The following is a 26572-nucleotide window of genomic DNA, read 5'->3' as shown; positions in this document are numbered from 1 at the left end:
AAAAGAGGAAGGTGGAAAGTGCTCCAGACAAACAGCCGGAGCCCACCATAGTACTAATGTAAGTCAGTATCTAGCTCCTGTTCCATCAGGAAAAGGAGCAAACTAGTGGGGGAAAGTGGAACTCAACTTAGGCATGGCTCCACCGCGTCTGATTTTAATTAGCTAACAGTCTAAGATCTGCCAACAGTAAAAACCTTGGATGCATAACAAGAAAACAAATATTGTCTCCCCAGATAAATCAGGAAAAGAAAAAAGAAACCATCTTGAATAGTGTATTTACCTTTCAAAAACACAGCAATCCGATCTCTATGTACAGACCATTACACCGTCGTTTGTTCAGGACATTCCACAGCCAGCGGTGTATCAAACGACACCAGTGGTAATAAACGGTCGGGCTCAAACAGAGCCCACCTCTCCGCCTCCAGGGTCAACCCCTTCGGGCAGTGTTATTGCTCAGGTACCGCTCACTATGGACTGAACAACCTGCCAGCCAATGTTATTGGTAGACATTCAGACATTATGAATAATAGCACTTTTGCATGTAAGGCATCAATAACCCAGAACTTCAAGGAGATAAAAGGCATAAAACAGTAGAGCAAGAGAATCCTATTATCATCCTGCGACTGTCGCCATATAGAAACCCATCTGTTGTACATTAAGCTGTCAGATAGCCTTATAATCTAGGAAAGTAGGGCCATGCACATAACTAAAGTGGACTATAAACCGTTGGCCCCCTAGTGCCTCAGTGACACTGCAGTAGCTACTGTATCACGACAGCCTGGTCATCTAAGACAACCCCACTAATCCCAAAATACATCACTAAGCTTGTTGGGAGGAATAAAACTCCAAGGCAGGGGGTTGCATCTTAGTACACTGCTTAGTACATTGCCCATCATAATTGCACTCCATCAGGATAATAATGGACTATCGTTGCAAAGTATCAAGTATCAAGCAGCTCAGCTCATAGGTAAAGTATTCTCTTCTGTAATATTTAGCTCATTCTAACATTTCAATTTAGCACATGAAGACAGTAAATGGTAGTAAAGATTAAAGTGCATTTTCAGATCAGACTTAACATTTCAGCAGTAAGCTCTTTCACTAGAGGGCAGGCATAAAATATCACAATCAACAAATCTAACAAACCTAAAAACAGTAGCAGCATTAAGTTGTAGGCATAAAACATAAGTCAGTTCAGCTGTAATGGCTTAACTACTTTTTACTGTAATGGCAACAATATCAGTAGGTCACAAACCATTAGTCCCAGAAAGGCACCAGTCATAATGGGGGAAAGGATCAAGGTTCATTGGCTGTGGGGCCCGGGGGGTTCCTTTCTCCTTGTAGAGCTACACGTGCAGGTCTCCGAGGAAAATCTCTCCTGCGATTTCGCAGCAGAGAGGCCGCTTCTTCTGTAGGGAAATCCAGCCAGTTTGGAATTACAATCGGATCTACTCCTAGCATGGAGAATAATGCAGGATTCTGTGCATGGCAGTGTAGAGCAAATGTCTCTCCTCCTTTCGTCACTAATACATGGAATAGGTAGCCCCATCTATACTATGCTCCCGCAGAATGGATCAACTCCAATAGTGGGCACGGCGCGTACACACGGCGAGGTCTGTGCCAAGACATCCGGTAGTAACCGTATACTTGCACCATCAAAGTCCACAGGACCTCGCCGCCAAGCTTTTCTCATTATCTCCTCTTTTAAAGTGTAGTAGTGGACACGGCACAGCACATCATTAGGAACTGCGGTCTCGGATACTGCGCACTCTGTGTACCCGGTCAAGTTCAATGGCTGTATCTAATGGGCGGTCAAGAAACATGTTGAAAATGGTTGTCACAGAAAGCGTACAAGTCAGCGTTACCTGTTGAATTAGGGATTCCCCCTGAGGCGCACATTATTTCTCCTACTGCGATTTTCCAGGTCATCAGTGCAAAGCAGTAAGGAAGTAAGCTGTGATTTAACATTTCCAATAGCAGATTCTAGGGTGGTCACAGAGGATTGCATATTGCTAGCAGAGGATTCCATGGCCAATACTCTAGTATCAACTGCTGACACCTTTTGCTTAACTGCGTCTAAATCTGCACGTAGGGAGCCTTCTAGGTTGGCCAGCATGTTTTCTAAATCACTCTTTGTAGGCAGTGTGGCAAAGAGCTCCTGCAGCATGGCATGTGAAACAAGTGTCTGCTGTGTAGCATGGTTGATGCTGGGCTCTGGGGAGGCAGAATCCCGGGAACCCTCTGCAGACAATGCTGGGCGCCCTGGGGTGGCAAGGTATTGAGTCATGGAGCTTGCAGGACTAGCTGTAGAGGCTCCCTCTTCCTACGTGCGTGCATGCGGTTTGTGGGGGAGAAAATGGTTGACGGAGGCTGCCAGACTTTACAGACTGGTGGAAGCGGTAAGAGCTCAGAAGGAAACTCCCTCACGCCGCCATCTCGTAGCCATGCCCCAAAATAAAGAATTTTTAAAAAATAGAATATATATATATATATATTTACATAATTAATTGAATTGAATACAAGTGTGAACCTTTTTCTGTTTTCTGAAGCAACTGTTGCATTTCAACTATATAATAAAGACAGAGGGTTGCACAGTCTGCATGACTGCTGTGTACATAGCAGATTAAGAATTTTAGTGTTGCTACACTTTGCTTGCATAGGCTTTATGTTAGAAAATTTCTGTTAATACATGAGCCCTTTTATTCCAGGTGGGGAGCTGTTCCTGCACTTGGAGCGAGAAGGAATTTTTATGGAAGATACAGCCTGGTATGTATAATTTCAATCAGCATAGATGTAGTGTGTTTAGTGAATTATTAAATTGCTAGGTTTATTAAAAGTTTAATATTGTTTGCAGTTTCTATTTAGCAGAAATTGCTTTGGCTCTTGGACACCTACATTCTTTGGGGATCATCTACAGGGACCTAAAGCCAGAAAATGTCATGCTTAGTGCACATGGTATGCCTGAGATTTGCAAATTCCTTTGTACAGATATTTTTTAAATAACAATCCTATATTGAATACTATTTAATGCGCATTTGCTGGTTGTAGACATTAGTTTTCAGTAACTCACTGTTTTTTTGACTTTTTAAACAGTTTTTCCCTATGTTGCACCTATTTAGTGTTATAAGGGAGGCACTGGGAGTCATGCGCAGAAAGCCTTTTTAAAATTCTGAATTTTTGGTTTCTTTTTAGGTCACATTAAGCTCACAGACTTTGGAATGTGCAAGGAGTCTATTCATGGAGACAGTGTGACACACACATTCTGTGGAACTGTGGAATACATGTACGTTTTTGGCAGAATATGTTGTACTGGAATTAAAAAGGGAATAACTAAAGTTTTTATTAGGAAGCCAAAGATAAGTGTGCGCAGTACAATAAGCATTTGAAACCACTATATACCTCTTTCACGCATCTTCTCCTTCAAAAATATTTTGGAGGTTTGTTGGATGAGGAAATAAGGGTTCTTGGCCTAGATTTTTAAATAACTCATTTAATAAGATTGTCCTGATATCCAGTACTATCAAGCAAATGAGTAACTGAGGTATTACCTCTTACACATTCCCAGAAACCGTTAAAAGTAAAAGCACACACAACACAGAAAAACAGTTCTTAATGTAAATTAAAACACAATACATACCAACTTTTAAAAAAAGGTCATAATAATAACTATGCCCTGAGAATTAGAGTCAACATAATTTGTGTAGTCATGTAATGTAAATATGTTGCCAATCCCTATTATTGTTAATGTTAATCTGCACTCCCAGGTCCCCTGCAGTAATAGCAGAAGTTTTAAGTACAGGAACATTAGAAAGTATCTGCCTTTTATAAAGATAAGTGGGCTGACTCATTGCTACACATATGTATTTATGTATTGCATATATTTTAACCTTCCACCTTTTACTCTAGGGCACCTGAAATACTGGCACACAAAGGACACAACCGAGCAGTTGATTGGTGGAGCCTGGGGATACTATTATATGACATGCTAACTGGCTCAGTAAGTATTCTGTGATAGAGGGTTAATGATTGAATGTTGTGAAGTTCTGCAGCATTAGTTCTGCAGTCTAAACATACATACAAAGAAGACAAGTGTTTTCACATTTGAGTGCTTTTACTCTACACATATTTTACATTAGAGAAATCCCACGGAACACGACTAAACAAAAATGTCACAGACAGGTTAGTTAGCTACCTGCTGCCATCTAGTGGAAGAGTATTTATTTGTTCCGCCTATCACTATACATCGCTGGTATAGACGAATGACAAATTATTTGCAGTAAAAAAATAATAATTTTCAGACCAATTACTGAAATTGGATAATTTCCCACGCTACACCAGAAGATCTCTCACGTCACACTAGTGTGCCATGGCACAGTGGTTGAAAATCACTGTTCTAAGGAATAAAGAGCAAATTTAGGTTGAATTGACAGGAGAACAATTTAAAAATTCACCTCATAGTGTCTATTTGTATTTTGTACATGTTGCTGGACTATTCAGGTATCATAGCCTAGGACCTGTGTCCTGAGTTAGGTTCTTGATGTTGTCATTTATAAACCCACAATAAATTGCAGTACTGTGCTCTGAATTGATAGTGTTGAAATAAAAATATATTAAAAAGTCTGGTGATATAACAAAATCTGTCACTTTTGTTTATGCAGAACATATTCCGGATGGCCACATTCGATCAATATATGCCAGTATATGCCTCTTACGTACATAAATATTTGTAAACTATCGTGCTTTAAGGAGTACAGCAATGCCTCTTTCCTGCTTTGAGCCTGTTCTTTGCACAACTAAAAGCAGCAGTACATTTCTGTGCTGCCCTTTCCTTTAAACAGGTGTAGATGGAGGTTTAGTAGGCTGGCCTCCAGTGGCTTTATCCAGAGCATCCTAATGGAACTCTGTGAGCAATCTGACCTTCGCCATTTGCACAGCTATTTATGCATGTGATTTCTTACAACGATTTGCTTTTAAATTTAAATTTCTTTTTGAAAAGAAATGTGTCTGTAAAGCAGAATTGATAAAAAGCACTTTTGTATTTAAAAAATCCATCCCGCATGCCAAAGCTGCTGGTCCGTTCTCTTCCAAACTGCTGTATCAAACAGTGATTTTATTTACAACCTGTGCTTCTTCTTGTATTGTCCAGACAATGGCTGAATGAGGGACAATACTTAGAACTGTTAGTGAACTACTGTAAAGAAATGTCATTCTCCCTTCCTCCCCGACCGGGTAGTGCTGTGTGACATAGAAGAAAAAATCTGAGAACTAGATAAAAAACTCTGGAATTTTTTTTGTCAGCTAAAACTTCTTTTTTGATATGTATTTATTTTGAACATGTAGCTGTTTGCCTGAAGTTCAGCTTTAAATCTGGAGTAGGAAGAGGTCTATTGCTTTAGTACAATTCTGAACAATATGTAACTAACCCCTGAATTTCCTTTCGTTTTTGACCCACTTTTACATCCCCTGCCATTTTCTTCTGTGTGATGAAAAGCCCCCTTTTACTGGGAATAACAGAAAGAAAATCATTGAGAAAACTCTAAAGGGCAAGCCAGTATTTCCTCCATACCTGACACCCGATGCCTGTGACCTCCTAAAGAAGGTATAATTTTGTGAATATATTTTGCAAATTTGGCTGCAAGGGATTACAATATTATATTTTTTTTTTTTAGAGCTATTTGTTGGATAAGAGGTTTTTATTGGATATACAATATGTGTGATCAGATTAAAGGGTTTTTTTTTTTCACTGGGAACCTCCACCTATTGGTTGGTTCCGCTGTATTGCCAAGCAGCTTCAAGTCCAACACCAGCTTGAATCTGCTCAACTTTTGTAAATCAACACCCAGAGGACTGTGAAATAAGACACATACCAATAGGCAGCAATCTTTTACTGAACTGGCCTCTCTAAACTGATGGAAGGGGAAATGCTATTCTGTAAATGTACTAGAGTTGGCATGTTGTGATCACTCCCCCTCAGGAGAGTCAGAATATTTTCTTGAATGACACAACATCTGTACTGTACTGGGTAAACATAACTGTGAATATGATTGGACGTAGGACCTTGTGTACACTACTACAGTGTGATGACATGGGTTATGCCATCTGGGCCTCCCCTCAACTTCATTGTCTTAGTGTTACCTTAGATTCCGCCTTCTCCTTCAGCCACATATTCAGAACATCTCAAAGTCCTACCATTTTTACCTGCACAACATCTCCAAAATCCACCCCTACCTGTCAACAGAGACCATCATATTCCTTGTTCATGCTCTTATTATCTTTCGTCTGGACTACTGTAACATCCTCCTCTCTGGTGTTCCATTAACCGCCCTGGCGGTATGAATAATGAGTATTTTTAAATGTAAAAGTGGTACATTTAAAAATACTCATTACTTTAAATTTCCCGCCTACCTGCCCAACTGTCCCGACCGACATCTGCTTCCCCTGGCCTCGCCTCCCCAACGTTCACACCCCGGGGACGCAGGTGCCAGGCGGCGTCTGTGTAGTCTGGCGATGCCTGGTTGGCATAGCCAGGGTAAGCAGATGCTGGGCATCACTTCTGCTTCTAAGAAATTTCATAATAATTGGAAATTTCGGGCTGGTTCCTTACCTCCTCCTCTCAGGTAAACACTTGATCCTTATTCCAAGTAAACTCTCGACCCAAATATGCCTATCTATGATATTTTATAGTTTAAATTACAACAAAAAAAGAAAACACTTAGAGAACCATTGTTTTTGTTTTCTCCTTTTATCTTCTCACTATTTTTTTTAAGGTTTTAGCATATTTAGTTTGATTAGTGTTATCTAATCAATTTAATTTAATTTAAAAAAAAAAGCATAATAAAAACCAAGCCTTTTAAAAGGAAACATTTCAATTTTTTTCTATAGATTGTTATTGATTTAAACATCATACAGTGTGGCACTTCACAGTATAAAACCCCCTTCAAAATGGCTAAATGGCTAAATCTTCTTAACTTTTTTTTTTTTTTTAATTTTATTTTAGCTGCTTAAGAAGAATCCTACTCAGAGACTTGGATCAGGACCGGCTGATGTGGCAGATATTCAGGTCTTCTAGTCAGCAATATTTTTTTTTTTTTTATTCAGCAAGTTTTAATTTTAAATACTACCAATAAATGTTAATTATACATTTGATTTGTATATGCAGAAGAAGAATTTCAAGAACCTAAATTCCACATTTGTGGGAAACTGCAAATTCCTGACAGCCTATTACTTTAAATAGACCCTGTCTTTTAGAGTAAATTTGCTTTTTAAAATTTGTCTGTATTTCTTGTCTAGATCACATTGTCTGTCTTTCTTTGTATTGGCCCTCATTTTTTGTTTTTTTCTGAATTGCAGAAGCACCGTTTTTTTAGACAGATTCACTGGGATGACCTGCTGAATTGCAGAATTGAACCACCATACAACCCCAACCTGGTGAGTACACAAATCGGCAAATAAATATGGGAGGCTGAGATATATCTCTTTTGCATTTTCTGTGTATTCTGTTTAAGTGAAATTTTTTTTTCCTATCTTTCATGCTTCTTTATGTTGTGGTGTCCTTTCAGGACTAATTGTATTAGCTGTGTGAAAAAGCAGATGGTTCTTGAATTTACTTTGCTAAGAGCTGCCATGTACACACAATGCAGCAGGCATGCGCTTTAGAATAATTTTAAACCTTCACATAGGTTGGGACACATTTTAGTGGAAAAAAGATTACCTTATGCTTTTATATGCTGAGTTGAAATTGGAGAACCCAGAGTATCTCTGCATATATATTAGTACACTCTAGTGATCTTGCTTTCAATAAGGTAGTGTGACCATATTGGGGTGCTCACAGCAATTTGACAGCGTTGTTAATGTATTGCAAAAGGTAAAGCAGCTCTGATGATTTCCTCTAACCCTAAAAATGAAAAAAAAAATACTCTCAAAACTTAAATAGAGGGCACTTGCAAATGAACATTATTGCATTTCAGTCAGGCTTTGTAACCAAAAGATGATTACATAAGAGGATTGGAGTATTTCCTGTTTATGGGTCAATATTAATCAAAATATGTAATGTTCATTTTCTGAGTTACATATCCTATTGGATATTGTCTTTAGAAATAATAATTTCCTTACAGACTGATTTGCACCACATAATGAGCAGCTAAAACTTTATTGTTTATCTAGACCACAAATCAAAGATGCTGTTTCTCTGTAATGGTATCTTGCAATCTATCTATATGTGGATATCTTACTGAAGACAATCCTTCGGACAGCTCTGTGTTGGCATGTAACAATTGTTACTAACCGTGTTAACACAACATGGTATAAAGTGGTAATTTCTAAAGAAATCACCAAATAACACTGTGAGAGACAGATCACAATGGTGTTACAGGACGCTCTCACTCATTAACTGAGCACAGAGCTTTTGGTTAACACCTTGTATATCAATATATTTTATCAGCCTGCAGAAAAACACTAAAAAACAAAATTGTGTATGCACTTGCTGTCTTAAAACCAAGTATTCAAATGACTTTCATTACATATAACATTCTGTACATGTTTTTTCAATATAGGATTTTATGTAACCGTCATTTTTTTTTACTTTTAAAGTCAAAAGACCACCTGCATATGAATGACTTTCAAATCCATTCTTGTTTATTGAACCTTAATTTTTGATGCTGATACAAAATATATTCTGTGCAATGCCCCACTCTTAACATTTTCATTTCAATCCAGCAAAAATGTATTTGCCATTGGAGGATCTGGCCCTGTTGTACAGCCTAAAAAGGCCTAAAAACAGGTGGCGTGCGCAGCCAAGGTAGTGGACGTAGTCAAACTGCACTTCACACCACCCGGGCTCCTCAGCGCAGCTAACAGCGGCATTTCTTGTCACATTGTATATATCGCCTTATCCGTTCTCTCCTCTACTCACCCAGCTCTGATTGGTAAAAGTTTTAAGTCCGCGGGATGCCAGGGATGGCTTTCCATGCTCCCCTCCAGATCCACATGTTCCAACATGGCGTCCTCCCCTCCAGCCAAAGACTCCCCGCTCCAGACGAGAACCAGATATTCTTGACGGCTCCTCAAATGACAGCCTGCCTGACCAGAATGTGGCTCCCCAATCTACCTTTCTTGCCCAAGAGGCTGTGCTTCTGGGTAAAATCCAAACCATGCAGCCACGTGAGCTTACATCTGCTACTGCAGGCTGGGCACACAGCCGACTAGGGAGTTTAGAGACCTGGGCTCCAGAACTGATGAGCTGGAAGAACACATGGATCTGCTGGCCACCAAAACCTCTTCCCATGAACCTCTCCATTCATTATATATATATATATATATATATATATATATATATATATATATATTGTTTATAGAATCATTTTTTCCCCTCTTCCCCTCTTATTCTCGATATTCTACTGTGAACAATCGCATTCGCTACCTAGTTGCCAAGTGCCTGGGTGGGTGGTTCCTTACGTTCACTTCGCTTATTGAGCTAGTGAATATTCCTTTTTCATTTTGTACATTGTACTGCATGAAAAATGCTCTCCTCCTTGTTTTGGTTGTTTGTCTCCCTCTGCTTTCATGGTCTTTACCCCTTTGCAGCTGTTCTTTTCCTTCCCTGTGTCTGCTCTTCCTTCCTCTTTGAGAGGTAGTAGGGACACTTACCAAATCACCTGGCCCCCTGTTTGGACTCCTGGTCTGCCATGGTGGGTCTTATGATTTTTTTCACACAACGTCCTGCATTTCACCTCTCCACAAAAGCGCACTAAGGCTTTCCATTTCTCCAAGTCCAGCAAAGCAGACATAGTATGTTTTCAGGAGACTACCCAACCCTTCTTTTTTACTTAAACTACCCCTAGTTTTCTCTACAAATGCCACAGTGAAAAACGGAGGGGTGTTGATTGCTTTTTATTTGAGCTTGCTTTTCATATGCACACATAAAGTTGTTGATCCCGCTTGCAGGTCCTCTTACTGACTCTGAAGTCACCCTTCCTACCAACTATGCCCCTAATACCTATCAAATAAAATTTCTCTCGCACATCCTTGGACTACTTTCTGTTCATGCAAAAAGCTTAGTGATCCTAGCAGGGGTCTCTAACGTAACGTATTATCCCAAGGTGAATAAACAACATTTGTCCACCGCATCTACCTCCCTTACATCTACCTGTCACCCTTGCTTAGGAGCCCCTAGCAATCCGCATCCAAAAAAATGCACAGCATCTTGGTGGTGGTGGTGGTGGGGGGGGTACCCAGGTACCCAGTTGAGGCAACATCCAAATGTGAATGACATGACTCAACCACTGATATCCCTTCCTAACCTTCTTAGCTGTTTAAACCAGTTCTCTACTATATCTGGCTTGAAAATCAATATGGACAAGTCACTGGCCTACAACATCTCCCTGCCACCTACAACTCTTTTTTTAAGCTCAGGCAGATTTCCTTTTTCCGTGGTCATCTTCCACAATCACATAACTTGAGGTCAAAATTTCCAGGACCTATCACTCACTGTATGCCACCAACTACCATCTCGTGATTTCCTCTTTGACCTCTCTTCTTCAATCCTGCTCTGACCTCCCGCTCTCCTGGCTTGGGCACATTGCAGCGGTTAAAATGAGCTAGCTCCCCAAACTGCTATGTTTTCGCACTCTACTGTACTATGTAACGGGCAGGCCAAAGTGGATACCTTTATCTGGCGTGAGACCTGGCCTAGAGCAGGGGTGTCAAACTTAGGGCTAAAATAAAAACTTGGACGCGGGCCAACCTTGAAATTTATTGAAAAAATTGAGGAAAGGTTTCCTTCTCATTAGATATAACAATATTCTTCAATGAAAATCCAACCATTCAAGTCCATGCCTTGAAGTAACAAGGAAAAGTACAGATGGAGGGGAATGCTGGAAATGCCAGACGCGGCCAATGCGGAGCTAAACCTTACTGAGTGGCCCGCCGCTGAAACTCCCTATTCATTGAAAAAGCGCCACTTTTAAAATTCCAGGCATTATTTGCGTCTATAAAACAGTCCAATGTGGGGCCACGCTTAGGCAGAGAGCCCGCTGGTCTATTGACGCGAGTGATGCAGGGAATTGTTGTAGCAGCGCTATTTCAATGCAGCGGCGGGCCAGCTGCAGTTCAAATTTAGAATTCCTTTGGGGGCCAAAAAAAGGACGTTGGGGGCCAGAGTTTGACACCCCTGGCCTAGAGTATCTATGTGGTACTATGTACACCCACAGACAATCAGGCGGGTTAGGAGTCCCCAATCTTAGGAAATACTATGCAACTGCACAAATCAACCAATTGACCGCTCTCCATGCTGTTAATGAAAAGCCTTTGTGAGTATCCCTTGACGTGAACAACTGTGCACCTCTTCCTGTATCTGCACTGCAGTGGCTCCCTCCCTTGCTTCGCCCAAAGACCCTTACTAGCACTCCCTGAGCATCTGGGATGCATGTAAAACTTCTGCGCATTTATTGTCTCCCTGGCCCCCCTTGCGGCCCCTCCTTCATAATCCTTAATTCCCACCTGGATGTACAAATCTGTTGGCGTATTGCTGTTGGACAATATACAAACTTAAATTTTTATACCATTTCTTAAAATTAACGGGAATGCATTACTCCATAATACTTTCCTCCTTTGAACCTGACGGCCTACAGACATCCCTATCGCCAGGACTCTACCGCCAGCTCATGTCCCTACCTTCCCCACGGGCTCTACCTCGTGTGCAGGTGGGAATCATATCTGGACCAATTCCCTCAATTTAAGTTGACTACTTTTGTGTTCATGATGGCCAAACAGGTGATAGCAAAAGCCCGGAGAACTCCCTAGGTTTCATACAGAGAGGTTTCATACAGAGAAGTGGAGTCTATACTGGATACCATAATGGTCTATGAGAAGATGACCAGTATCCTTTCTGATACACACAATCGGTTGCTGGCAATCTGGAACACTGGTCTTTCGCCTGAGGCACTGACATGCGCCCGGATACAGACTGCCTCTCGAACTTTCCCCCTTCTCCTTTCTAAGTTTGTGTTCCCCCTCTTCCTCTACTTCTCTCCTCTCCTCCTTTCCTCTTATGTGCCTGCCACCCATGTCTTTGTTGCATCAGTGGCAGACTGTCTTTTGTCTTTAGCCCCTATACCACTTCGGGTCTGTGAATATTGACCTACCTCCTACTCAGAATTGCACCATGATCTCATTGGACCCTCTTCTAAACGGAACATTATGGAACTTGTAGATGGACACTTGGGGTGACACCCCTGGCTGTTTTGCTTCCAGTTCGTTATCCCCCTACCCCTGATACTTGTTATTGCCCCCTTTGACTCCTGATGTCTCTGGTTTAATCTGGAATTGCTATGCTTGTTATAAATAATAAACATTATTGTTAAAGGAAAAGAAACACAGGTGTTGTATTTGGAGACACCACAAAGTAATTGTGCACACTTTCTAGGGCTTGGCAGATCCACTTTGGGCAGCTTTTGTTGTTTTAATAGCAAGAACATTTTTGTAACTATTTTCATTTATGCAGCAGTTTGTTTTATTTTCTTTAGGTGTCTGAGGATGATGCCAGTCACTTTGGTGCCCATTTCACCCGACAGACCCCTATAGACAGTCCTGACTCTGTCATCAGTGAGAGTGCAAACCAAGCCTTTTTGGTGAGTTTAGATTTATCGACCTTCTTATCTCTGACAAATTATTTCTGCACTGCACAAGTTTTGCTATGTCATGTGGTAAAGTGAAAGATCATTTATATCTGCCAATATATTTGTGTCACTTCAACATAATTTCACATTTTTTCCTTCCATTTTTTTCAAAGCCCTTTTGGTTCAAAATGCTTATCAAAATATGGCTGTTTGCAAGAAGTGTTCAAAATAAAATTGCTGCTAGAATATTTTCCAGTTAATTATAACTTGCCGGCATCATTATCGTGACCATCAGTTTGTTTTAGCACAGTAGGGCAGTATAAACTATTTTTTTTCTCTGTTATAGTTAAGTAACATTATGCAGAACTAAACCTGCAGAGAAAACACTCAGTCTCACCTACTTTTGTGTGTCACTGGCTGTATGCTTGAGGCTTCCTTAACAAGGTATTTCTTCTAAACTATTTAGACCTGTAAAGCAATTTTCGTCAGCAATAGGATCACCAGCATAGCATGCCCCCTACAGGTTTGGCCCCTTTCAAGCTTGTAACTGGTGAGCTTATCTCTAAGTCTCTTTGCTGTCTACTTCTGCCAATATGAGAGTGCTGGATCATGGAAACTGTTTTCCCTCTACCAAACTGAGCTTTGCTTTTCATGAAGAGCAAGAGTGCAATATCAAGTTATATGTAGGCTCATACATTCAGTAATGTATACAGAGATTTTTAGTTTGTATTTTCATATCTGTCTGGAGTATAGTGTTAAGCAAATAAAGCTATAAGGAGAGACATGAATAAAAAACAAGGATTTTTATGGCTGAATTTTTTTTTCTTTACCCATAAATAGTAGTAATACTGAAATAGCAGTTAATAACTAGCTGTTTTTTATTTTCCTGTCATTCTTGTAAACTTAACTGGCTTCTCTGACCATTGTCCAGGGTTTCACTTATATTGCTCCTTCAGTTATGGAAAGCCTTCGAGAGGTCTTCAGCTTTCAATCATGGCATCAGTCTCCTCATCTTCAATCTCCAAGGTGAGCACTCCTAGCTGTATTCATATATCATATTCTTTATTCTTAAACTAAAATCTAAAATTCTGAAACTAAGCTGAGCACTATATGTATTCAAAATGGTCACATAGACTTAATAGGGTTTCTCAAAACTTAAACCAATTGTCAACTACTATGAGCATGGTAATTTAAATCCTAAAATGTATAGTCTTCCCTTTGCCTTATTTGCCTCCATTATATTACCACCGGCAGGATGAATTGACCAAAACAAACTGTAGGCTGTAAGTTTTATAGGCAGGGATCCAACCAGAATAAAATGTTTTTTAATTAATATGTACCTGGTGTATGAACATTTTTTCATATTTTGGATACAAATTTTGCAACTGTTCACATTATTTGTTCTTTCATATTAAACTACATTTAATTATGTATTGTTAATCATATTTTACATTAATATTTTAAATGTATAAAATTATAAAAAATACAGCAATAAATTGACCTTTTTTTCACACCAGTTCACAAATGTTTTAGGTTCCGACTTAAAAATAAAGACATTACAATGAATGCAGGCTGCAAATGTGCACTTCATTCAGACAGTAAGGCGTAGTAATTGTCTTTGCTACAGATTGCTTGTGCATATGCAGCTTTCCACTGTGCTTACTTGGTTCAGCACCTCATACAAAGTATTGTGTTCTTCAGTACCTGTGGTGTATGTGGTGAGCGTTTCCTGCCCTGCCAGACTGCATCCAGCTCATATATCTGCATCCTGTCGTGTGGTCTATATGAGCAATATATGATATATATTTTTTTAATTTACTTTTGGTGTATCTTTGTTAAGTGAGCTTGCATATATACCACTTTGCAGCATGTCTCTAGTCAGCCTTTATTACGGATTTCCTGAATGCTGCTAGTGATAACTGGATAGTTGAAGGTTAAAAGTGAGTGTACAGATGATATCAATGTCTGAGAATGGTAAGCAAATAGTAGATGAGATCAATGTCTGAGAATAAAAGGCAGGTGGTAGAAATGGTAGCAAGTGTGAACCATGACCATAGTCCTACAAAATGCAGTTATTTGATGGAAACTTGCCAAAAGAGGTAAGTGGGATCTGTCATTACTGAGTTGCTTTGTAATCAACAAGATTTCCTTAATCCTTGGGGAGTAATTGGCCTAAAAGAAATAGGCAAGTTAGGTTTCCAATGTAAGAATGTGTTAGGAGTCTTGTCGTATATCAATTCTGATAGTGTCCTTTGACATAATCAATTGTTTGTTTAGGAGAACATACTTCTTGACCTACTTAATATTTACCCTAAATTGGGATGTGACAACCACATTTTACAGGCTTACCCTACCATTTACTTTATTTACCTACTGTAATGGGCAGCCAATAGCTGTATGTGTGCTGAAGAAGCTTGTCCAATGTCAGACCTTTGCCTTTTCAGAGAAGCTAGTAATTTATTCATAACAAAGAGAAATCAGGTGTTATGCAGGTCTGTTCAAGCACCTTTGTTTTGACTTTATACTCTGTTCAAACATCAATATGTGTGTTTTTTTCTTCCTCCTGTTTGTTCCACTTATAGACAAGTTACATAGTAAGTCAGGTTGAATAAAGACATAAGTCCATCAAGTTCAACCCCTTGGGAAATAAACATATCTCAGATATAAAACCCCATGGACATAGTTGATCCAGAGGAAGGCAAAAAAAACTGGTACATTTTGCTCTGGGAAAAAATTCCTTCCTGATTCCATGAGGCAATTGGGTGTTCCCTGGATCAACAGTCTGTTATCTTTACTTTAAAGCCTTAATACCCAGTTATATTCTGTGCTTCTAGAAAAACATCCAGCTTTTTCTTAAAGCGATCTATAGAACTTGCTGAAAATACTTCTTGAGGGAGCTGATTACACATTTTCATTGATCTTACAGTGAAGAATCCCTTCCTTATCCATAGCTAAAAGTTATTAAAGTATGCCCTCTTGTCCTTTGTAACGGTCTTTGTTGTAAGTGAATAGTTGGGAAGAGAGTTCTCTATATGGACCATTTATATATTTTTATATTATATTTTATTTTATAAAGGGTGGTCATAACCCCCCTTCTCAAGAGAGAATAAATTGCCACTTGGTTGCCCAATCAAACAGTACATTCATGAGGTTCTTTATCAAACTCTCTAGGCCCTTTCCAACTATGGACGTTAAACTTACTGGTCTGTAGTTACTTGGTAATGACTTTGCTCCCTTTTTGAAGATAGGAACCACATTGGCCCTAAGCCAATACATTGGTACCAAGCCAGTACACGTGGATGTAATCTATCAGGTCCTGGTGCTTTGTCAACTTTAATTTTGCTCAACTGTTTCTCAATCATATCAATTTTAAACCATTATGGCTCATTTAGGGCAGTGACCTTGCTATTAGCAATTTGGACTTCAGTTCTGCCATTTTCCTTTGTGTACACCGCCTGTTGTTTACCCCCAGTGACCAACCCAGAGGCATCCTTTAAGGGGCTACATGCTCAGATCTGATCTTTTTGCCATTATTATATTTAAAAAAAGGAGGTTTGCCTTACTTTCCTTTGCAATCTGTCTTTCATTTTGAAGTTTAGCACATTTAATGTCCTTTTTACATCTTTTGTTATATTCTTCATATGATGAAAATGATCTTTCATTTTTATATTTCCGGAATGCCCTTTTTTGAACATTAGCTGTGAGCCACATAGGGTTTATTTTAGCCTCTTAAACTTATTACCCATTGGAATATATTTTTCAGTGTGTTTGTGTAGAACAGACTTAAAACATTCCCATTTCTGTTCTGTGTTCTTTAAGGACAATATTCTCTCCCAGTCCAAGTCACAGAGAGCCACCCTAATAATGGAAACCTTGCTTTCTTAAAATTGAATGTTTTTATCCTTTCTGTTTTTGCTTCCTGTTTACAGCTTACATTAAATGAAATCATATTATGCTCATTGCTACCCAACTTCTCTTATATATGCACATTGGTTATAAGCTCTACATTGTTAGAACTGGGTCCAGCAGAGTATCATTTCTAGTTAGGGCTTATTTAAACTATACCAAAAAATGATCCTGTCTTAAATTCATAAATTTCCTCCCTTTTTGCACTACACGTTATTGAATTTTTACTATACTTATTAATTTATAGCATGTTTTGAACATTAAAACCAAAGCTTATTATTTTTTTTTTTTTTTTATTTTTTTTTCTTCAGCCCTGGAACTGTTTGTCAAGTTTCCCAGAATGACTCGAAGCCCCTTGAGTCCTCCCAGCCACTTCCTATTTCCTCCAAAGGCCACAAGGATAAAAGAAGGCGCGCAGTATAGTAAATATCAGGACAAGTAGACTTGTTTAATAAGGCAATAATAATATTAAAGAACAGTAATCTGTAGCAAATTATCCTTTTACAGCTGAATGTAAGGAAACTCCATTTTTTTCATTGAAGTGTTATACCATAAACAAATATTATGCAAATTATTTTTTCATTTTAACACTACAAAAATTATCTTTATTTCTCTCTGCAGCCAGTCAGTTTTTCAATATACTGGCAAAGCTGTAAAGATACATTTTTTTTTATCTACTTTTTTTCTGTTTCTTTTTTACCAGCTATCATTATTTGTGGAACAAACTACCCAGAATTCTGATTCTCCTGCTCGTGTTCTAAGCTTTTACCAGGAGTCTGCAGAAAACCTTGGCATATTATAGGTGTACCCTGCAAAGTATTTATGTTTCACTTTGAAACACTGAGCATTCCTTGATTAAATGCTTATTGGTAGCACTGGACATCTAAAAATATATGGTACAGTGCTTCTGAATACAAAAAGATAATAAATCAGTAGCAGGTAGACCCTCCCACTTACCATCTATTGGTATGGCCTTTCTCTGTTTTAATACAGAAACCGGTTCGAATTTTTTAACATTTTCTAAATATTTGCGGTTTATATAATCACTTATATAAACAAATATATTTTTTATTTTTTTTATTTTTTTTTTCTTGTCAACAAAGTGGAGCTTAATGTTTGTTTTTTATTATTAGAATGGTAATTCTAAAAAATTGCTCTAAATTACTGTGCTTGCCTTCTTATTTGCCTTATTAAATATGCCTAAATGGATTCAAATGATGCATCAGCCAGCAACCATGCGCAGCCAAGGAGTTGTGGTATCTTTTCAGTATACAGAATGCAGCACTCAGGGAAACAGACTGCTTTTCAACACAGTATTTATACCACTAATACAAAGAGTAAATTTTATGTTCTTTTTTTATAACAAACTCCCAGCAAAGTGATTTCTATTTTTGTAATGTGTTAACTAACCCTAACTAGTAATGTGTTAACTAACTCTGACTAGAACTCGCTGACACTTCATGCAAGAGGTGTAGAGAAAACTACTGTATAATATGAGCTGCAAAGACATAGTCTTGTTAGCTAATGATACCTCTTATTTGTTTAATATTTTTAGTGTGTAATTCTAAATTGTTTTGGTCAAAAGCTATAGTATTTAAAAAGCAAATCTGTTGCCCAGGTTGGTAAGACCTAACATTACTTGTCACATATTTGATTTTCATGTATGGATAAACCCAGCCTGTTTTAAGAGTGTGTAGTAATCAAGATGTTAGCAATGCAGGGTGAAACTGGCAATGTCTTTTCAGCCATTTCATCTACAGCCAGCATTAGGAGTGCCAAGGAAGTCTGGACCAGAGCACAAAGGGGGAAAAAGAGACATGCTCCACTATATCCAGAAACACTAGGTATTGTTCCCAGCTACTTTAAAGGCAGGGATGCCAAGGGAGAGCCCCTTTACCCTTAAGGGCATTAATATACATGATTTCCTAAAAAATAACCAGGAGTACAGCTACGTATCTACTGAAACAGTTAAAGTATTGCACAGTTCTGTCATTTTAATGTTTTCCAGAACTAGGAGATGGAAGATTAGAAATTGGAGACTGTATACAACAAGTGAGCTTAGAGAAAACCTCAGCAGTGTAAGGATCTTCGTTCAGAGTAGACAAGTGACAGTTGTCAACCACTAACCTACATGTAGATTGTTTAAAAAAAAAAAAAAAAAAAAGAAACTTCTACAGCAGGATCCTGTGTTGTTCAGATTTTATATTAGACTGTCACAGTGGTTAGAGTTCTGAAATACAGGTATCTAAAAATGTTTAAAGTGTCAAAGCAGAAGTTTACACCCAATAGTCAATGAAGTGAATCAGTATTGTAATGCCATTTTCCAAAAGCATTATAAGAATGGTACTCTTGCAACTCCCTACCTGTCCTTCCCTTTCCCAGCTACTAACCAGCAAAATACAAATCGTGCTTTAGAAATCACTTGGCTTTTTGGAGTGAGGGTAAGTGTACCAGTAACTACTTATCAGAACCAGTAAAACAGCGGGTTCTAAGTAAACCACAACATCAGGGACAGTCTTTGAAAAACACCCATGTGAATTGGCAGTAGGAGAGGCAAGACATGCACTTTGAAACTAAAAAATTATATGCATTTTGCTTTCAGGCTGTCTGTGGCTGTTAAATTATGTTTGAATTAAAGAGATAACCACAGACTCTTTTTTTTAATAATCTTCTTTTAACTTGTTACTGGCATGATGAAGTGTGTGTATATGAAAGCAAATAAAGTCCCACGAAAATGGGGAAATGAAAATTAATATTTTTTTTTTATTTTTTTGACTTTCTGTTTCATTACATCTTATTTTAGATGCAGCAATGTCATCCATTAGTTGTGGGAGGGTTGCAGGGATTTGCAAGTGGACAGCTCGGGGTAATCCATACATTTTATGCTGATCTTAAATAATTGAACGAACCGAACTCCAATAATTGAAAAGGCAGGCTAGAGAGGAAAGATTATGCTTACATAGATTATGCTGATCGTCCTCCAGTCAAGAAACCATATGGCTTGCTGCAGATTCAAATGTACATTTAAAAAAAGAATAAGAGGTCTTCGAAGCAGGGTCCTCTCCTCCTATGTCACTGTTTGTATTCGTCTGTCATTTGCAACCCTATTTAATGTACAGCGCTGTGTAATATGTTGGCCCTATATAAATCCTGTTAAAAAATATTTATAATAGACATGGCTTCCATACCTTCCACAGGATTTATCTGACAGCCTGTCCCCCAGGTCTGTTTCTAAGCACTAAAACAATTTTCAATAAAGAGGAGCTCTGTTTTGTTTTTTTGTTTTGTTTTGTTTTTTCCTTGTACAAATAATTTTTGGTAAAAATTTTTAGTACAGGTTGACATTCAAAAATCTGACCGTTGATATTCCGGTTCCTTCAGATTTCCGGCATGGATTTCAGAGCGCATTTTCAAATTTACAGTTTTCTGGAGGCACTGTTTATGTTTTGATGGCCCTGTACTCCAGAATCAGCTCTTGGGTCGTGCTTGCAAGTGCTTTCCCTCCCATTTATTTGCTGCTGTATATAACCATAAAAAATCTGAAATTTGTGAAATTCCGGCACTCCTCAGGTCCGGAGGTTGCCGGATCTTTGAATGTCAGCCTTTAATGTGTTTGAAATAATGATCAATGCTCATTATTGCTACTGTTCGAATTACATTAATTATATAGATGATAGAACAGTTATAGTTGTCTAGCAAGAAAAGATGTTATAGACATACAGTTAGGTCCATAAATATTTGGACAGAGACAACTTTTTTCTAATTTTGGTTCTGTACATTACCACAATTCATTTTAAATGAAACAACTCGGGTGCAGTTGAACCACCACCTTTCCGCTTTAATTCAGTGGATTGAACAATGATGGTGGACAAATAAATCAAAGGCTATTTCATGGGCTGGTGTGGGCAGTTCTTTTGTTATGTCAATATCAAGCAGATAAAAGATAAGCAGATAAAAATGTAAGGGGAAGAGAGTCTTTTTGAAGTGACAATTTGGGTCAGGGGTAAAGTCTGTCAGACAAATAGGAAGCAACTTTTTTGGCGGGGATTGTGAAGAGGATTAAAAAAAAAAAATCTACACAGGGAGTACCCTAAATTGTAATGCATCAGGATACCAGATTCTTCATAACTAACTTCATAACTTCATGACTAACATGTATTGACTAACATGTATAACAAACATCATCCAGGCTGGTATAAAAAAAAAAAAAAAGTGTAAAAATTACTAACTACAATTACACAACTACACCATGCTTCCTGTTCTACCATGTCATCAAATTAAATGAGTATACAATTTTCAATGTACCTGTTGGCTGTGTGAATTGACCCTGTTGCCTTTATTTAAAATATCGAGACAAACTAGGCAAAAATAACACAGGGCAGTCACACAGGGTTAACTCCTGATAACTTTATATTAAAATAACACATATTCCAACACAAACATGAGGTTCTAAGCTTTGTATGTAGAGTAATAATCAAGTGGAGTAATATTAACATTTAAAGGTTTCAAAAAATAAAACAGCATAGTTTCAAAAGTGGGAGATGACAATGCTGGCCTGTTTTTGAAGGTGAAGACTAGAATTGAAATGATGACCCTAATCAGCACATAGAAAAAAAAACACAAGGGGTAATAGCATATTTTATTGTACCTTTAAAAAAAAAATACTGCCTTTCAGATACTAACTGTCAAAGTGTACCTGCTGTGAAGCACTGCTAATCGGGAAGCACACTATGTATACATACGAGGCAAATGTGGCTAGCTCCTGTTCATATATAATACATTTTACATAAAAGCAATGTTTTTAAATTTTACACACACCTGCACAATTATTTACAATAACGTAAACTGATAACCCTGCCCTTATCTTCTATTTTTTAGTTAAGTACATAATTCCCAATTAATACTAAGGGCTCTATTTATAAAGCAGTGAATCTAACATTCCATCAAACATTACCTGCTGCTACAATCATTGCAATTCATCAGTTATTGCAACTATTGCAATGGAAGGTCATTATTTGGACTTAAATGTCACTTCTCCAAACGGTTTAACAAGGAGCACATGATCAGTTTTGCTACAAGAATTTTAACAGAAAGAATACAGATAAATATACACTGAGGGTCAGCATGAGAGCATAGGTAACCACAGTTGATCACATTCACTTACTACTACTATACCTATAGATTTTCTGTAAAAATGTTATAATCAATACACAAGTTATGTTTGGCTCTACTTCAAAAAAAATGCTGAGTCTGACTTTTTTTACAAGGCTGTGATGTCTGGCTCTTCGCCTTGCACATCAGACCCCTCCTCTTCATCTTCTCTGTCTTCTACAGTACCTTCCTCTTCATCTTCATGGGCCCATCTGTTCTTCACACTCTGCACCTTCTCCTGTGCTCTTTGCCACAACTCCAATGGATGATAAGCCTCGCCACCTTCTGTTTGGACAAGCTTTTTCCAAGCAAGGACAAGGGTGATGCAGAGCACAATTAGAAGCAGAAAAAGTAACACAACTGTGGTTGTACTGGTCTGCTCCTCAGGTGCAGCTAAAACAACTGGTAATGTCAGCAGCAAACTGGTCCACCATTTGACCTGAGGGAGAAATTTACAATTTATTTAACTTATATTATCCATTTGATTACATACCAGCATAAAATTTAAATTGGGCTGAGCTCTTGTGTTTGTCTATGAAACAGGAACGGTAGTTGTTGTTGCTGAGTGTTTTCAATAGGCACCTTATTTTAGGTTATAAGTGAAACTTAAGGCAAATAGCTAAATGAACGGTTCAAACATGAGTTCACATGAAAATACTGTTATCCATGACATTAGCCACTCTTTATTCCCTGTACAGAACTCAAAGAGGGAGGGGCAGCAAGGGAAAGCTTCTGCGATTAAATCAAACAAAAGTAGTTGAACAGATATTTTAACAGTAGAACTGCTATTTCTTAACATATTTTTTTTAATCTTTTAAAATACATAGAACAGAAAATCCAAAGAATAATAAATAATACAATATATATATATATATATATATATATATATATATATATATATATATTGTAATTCATTGGGAATTATTCCCTTAAAAATTTAAAATTTCACTCCCTTTTAAACAACCCGAAGAGAGAAACTACAGCTGGGACTGTCACAATTTTGAGGCATATTGAAGGTGCTTAGACAGAATAGAAATATAAATGCACCAGCCACTTTAACTCAAATATCTAGTAAACCTATCACATAGCAACAAGTCAATGAAGTTCAAAATGAGCATCAGAATGGTGAAGAAAGATGGTTTAAGTGACTTGGAAATTGGCATATTTAAATGTCAAAGGGATACATTTGACATTTAAAAATACTTCTTTTAAATTTCCTGCCGGACCCAGCCTCCCAGCGCACCCCGCCCACACGCATGCCATGCCCAGCTGGCATTTGCATCCCCTGGCCTCAGGTCTCCAACATTCACACGCTGGGGATGCGAGGCCAGGGGACACAGATGCCGGGCATTGCTAAGGGGACACAAAGGCCGGGCTGGCATCGCTAGATGACAGCGCAAGCTCGTGGGGACCAGGTAGGCCCTCAATTCCACCCTGAGTGTGGCTCAGGGTTACTGTTTTGTAATAAAATTTACCCTGAGCCACACTTGGGATTACCAACAAGTTTGGCTATAGGTGAACATTATGCTAGGGAAAATACAAAGCTCCTTCTTCTTAGGTTAATGTAACTAACCCTTAGAATCCCAGTGAGTTGGCGGGTATGGAGAATCGTTTATCACTTGCTCATATACCATCTGAACATCAAGGAGGAGATCCTCTTTTTATGTGAGAGGGGCTGCCAGACACATTTTATTGTTTTATATACCTTCTATTCCTCCTGATGAAGCAGATCTTTGATCTTTGGCCAATCCTAAGAGTAGATCTTGGTTTGTAAAGAGAAACCACTTTCAATTTGTCTTTTTTAAACAAATGGATTCCAATTACATTAAACACAGGTGCTGAAAACTATGAACCTACTCCCTAAAAACCCCATATGTACACATCTAAAGTTTCAACACAAGGCTATAACTAAACATCAAGAACTATTCTACATAGTTTTCTATCGTATGGTCACCATGACAGCTATTACATTGTTTCATAAAGAGGTATGTTGGTAAACAAATCTATCTCCTGTCCAGCTGTCAGTGCATTTTTAAAGCTTTTTCTAAAGCAATGTAAAAAAAATTTAAGATTAAACTTTTTGTAATTTTTAAATTGCTTTTTAAAATGCTTTTTAAAGCATAAATATAAAACATTATTAGGGTATTTATTAAAACTATGCACTGAATAAAAGTGTAATATGTCCTTTAAAAATACAAAAAAATTTTATTTTAGCATATAGCCTTGGGAGCATTATTCTAAAGCACTAAATTAGACATTCTCAGTAGTTAAAAAAATATATGAACTAGAAATATTCACCAGTTGTGAATATTTCACAGTGGCTGTCACAATCACTGTTTTATAATTATGATACTTGGAATTATTCTCAAGATAACCAATTCTGACATACAACTTCATATCATCTTACCTTTTTTCTGATTTGGCAGTCCATCATAGAAGGTCAATATTTCCCAATAAACCTGTTATAAGAATTTAAATCCGTAAATATCCAAAATAATCATACAGAATATAGTAATGTAGATAACAGCATAAATAAATAGAAAGAAAGTAAGGGTCTCATTTAACTAAGGAACAATAAATAAAGTAGTTTCACATATAAAATTTGCTAAATTAAATTGCTGTTCCGTACAGAATAAAAACGTGAGCTTTCCATTGGGCTCTAAAGATGAACTTCAGAGAAAAAGCTTCACAGTTAACATATTTTGTGGTTCAGCTTTGCAGTTTCCAGTGTGTATAACCACAATCTATTAGATAAAATAATTGGAATTGATACCTCTAAGGAACTAGGAAAACGTTTGAACATTTTCTTGGCAGTTGAGTATATTCTAACATTGCTAGTGGCGATCCACTAATGCACTACAATGTATTAATGAAAAGCAGCTGTGCTTATGTGTGTTGTAATGAATGTGTGTTACAATCCCTGTTTCAAGGTTCTGGTGTGTTATTATCTGCCATGCCATTAAGTTCCTTCTGTCAGCTTTAAAAAAATGCAGTTTATTCATTTTTTTAGCGATAGTATGAGCTGTGAGAAGTGTGCATGGCGTTTCCTCAAACTTAGCATACAGGTGCAGGAAGCTTATTTATAAGCTGTGGCAGAGAACACCGTTGTCTTTTTTCTCTATTAGTTCAGGCTGCACTTTTCGGTAAAAAGTTAGATGCCTGTTTTGACAAAAAAAGTTCCGACTTCACTGAAATTAGTGCAATTACAACTGCAGTTCTGGGGAAACAAAAGAGACCTGGTTTGAGAAAATAGTTGATTGTTTTATGCCCAGAAGCTGACAATTTCTTTCTAATCCCAATATGAAAAAAATGTCATGTTGTGGAGGAAAAATGGGACATGTTTTTAAGTTTTTAAGCACTGTGAGTAATCAAACGCTAACAATTAACTTCTATTACTTTTTTGTATTGTATTTTTTAAAGAATTTTATGTGCCGAAAAAGAAAAAAATGTTGCTTTTGTTAGAAAATTCAGAACTTCCCTGTGTTTCCTTAGCAATTCCTGTGTTGTCTCAAAGAGTCCATCTAGTTCTTACCTTGGACTATATAATGATCAGTCTTTATATTGTGGAGATCTGAAAGTAGTAGTGATGCCATGTGATATCAGCCCAAAACTAGGCCTAAAGCTGAACTTCAGGTGAACATATAAAGGACATCTAACATCAAAATGACAGCAAAAATAAGGCAAAAGGCATCAAAGTCAGATGCTATTGAAGGAATTATTGTAATTTTATTAGTGCAATAGTCATGAAATTACTCTTTAGCATTAGAAAAGTTCCTTTCAATTTTACTGCACCAAATCTTGTGGCAAAAAGGACATCAGTTCAAATCAAGGAAGTGTCGGTAGATTGACCTTGTGACCTTGCTAAGTATCTATCCTAGTTAAGTGCAGTTTGAGATGTGGGTGCTTAGTGTAAACACAGACACATAATACATTTAAAGATATGATACACAATTAAAAAAAGCACAACAAACATTAATATATTAAAAATATAAAACAATATATTAGGATATTTAAACAACATCTGATAAGTTCCTACAATATCAAGCAAAACAAAAACTTATTTTAAGTAAAAAAAATAATAATAAATGCAAATAGGAAACTTAAAATAACTGCATACAAATCAGCAATTTTTTTGGCTTTTCGTGTATGGTATAAATATATAAATATTTGGGTCAGCAAATTGCAGCCAGCCCCTAGGGTTAACATTTTACAACCTTGATTTAATATTCATAAATCTATCTTTAGAATTTGTTGCTAGTAACATGAATGGTATCCATCAGCCCCATCAAAAAAAGTCAGAACTCTTTTTGTCAAAACAGGCATCTAATTGTTTACCGAAAAGTGCAGCCTGAACTAATAGAGAAAAAAGGACACGGTGTTCTCTGTCCACAGCTCATAAATAAGCTTCCTGCACCTGTATGCTAAGTTTGAGGAAATGCCATGTACACTTCTCACAGCTCATACTATCTCCAAAAAAAATAAAGTGCTTTTGTTGGAGCTGACAAGAGGAACTTAATGCAATGGCACACCAGAACCTTGAAACAGGGATTGTAATACACATTCAAATTATCTGTGGTCTATGAAGACCGAAAAGAGAATTACTGCTAGTTTGAATTCCAAAACAGAAAAAATGTATAGAAATATTACATTGTGCTAAATGCAGAGGAGTACATTTTTCACCTGGTGATAAATCTCTAAACTATATACCCTAAAAACAAAGCACATGCATAAAAGACATACAAAGATATATTTTCCGTGTGGGAGGTTCAGGTTGAGCTAAAGTGTTCAAATCTGTCCTTCTTTTGTACTTAGATCAGCTGCTTCCTGGTGAATTTACTTTTTGTTCCTGTTAGGTCTGAAATTTTAAATAAATAAATAAATATATATATATATATATATATATA

The 26572-nt window shown here is 37.6% G+C and overlaps 1 protein-coding gene and 1 long non-coding RNA gene across 2 annotated transcripts in view; one reads left to right on the top strand and one right to left on the bottom strand.

Annotated features, from left to right (window-relative positions):
- Window positions 1–2616: 2616 nt before the first annotated feature.
- On the top strand, window positions 2617–19270 carry RPS6KB2 (ribosomal protein S6 kinase B2). The gene is made up of 10 exons (XM_072424513.1): window positions 2617–2763; window positions 2852–2952; window positions 3190–3280; window positions 3904–3994; window positions 5489–5596; window positions 6995–7057; window positions 7348–7425; window positions 12519–12623; window positions 13543–13637; window positions 16829–19270. Exons 1-10 carry the CDS (start codon window positions 2687–2689, stop codon window positions 16938–16940), a joined length of 921 nt encoding a protein of 306 aa, XP_072280614.1. The 5' UTR covers window positions 2617–2686; the 3' UTR covers window positions 16941–19270.
- Window positions 19271–20904: 1634 nt separating this feature from the next.
- Window positions 20905–26572, bottom strand: part of LOC140339705 (uncharacterized) — a 13482-nt gene continuing 7814 nt past the window's right edge. The window contains exons 2-3 of the long non-coding RNA XR_011922519.1: window positions 24076–24127; window positions 20905–22107 (exon numbers count right to left, since the gene is read on the bottom strand). This is a non-coding gene — a long non-coding RNA (uncharacterized lncRNA). The remainder of the gene's footprint in view (window positions 22108–24075; window positions 24128–26572) is intronic.

Source organism: Pyxicephalus adspersus, chromosome 10 (assembly GCF_032062135.1).
Source record: "Pyxicephalus adspersus chromosome 10, UCB_Pads_2.0, whole genome shotgun sequence".
In the NCBI taxonomy this organism is placed as follows: domain Eukaryota; kingdom Metazoa; phylum Chordata; class Amphibia; order Anura; family Pyxicephalidae; genus Pyxicephalus; species Pyxicephalus adspersus.
Note: the sequence above shows the minus strand (reverse complement) of the source record. Positions and strands in the feature narration are given on the sequence as shown.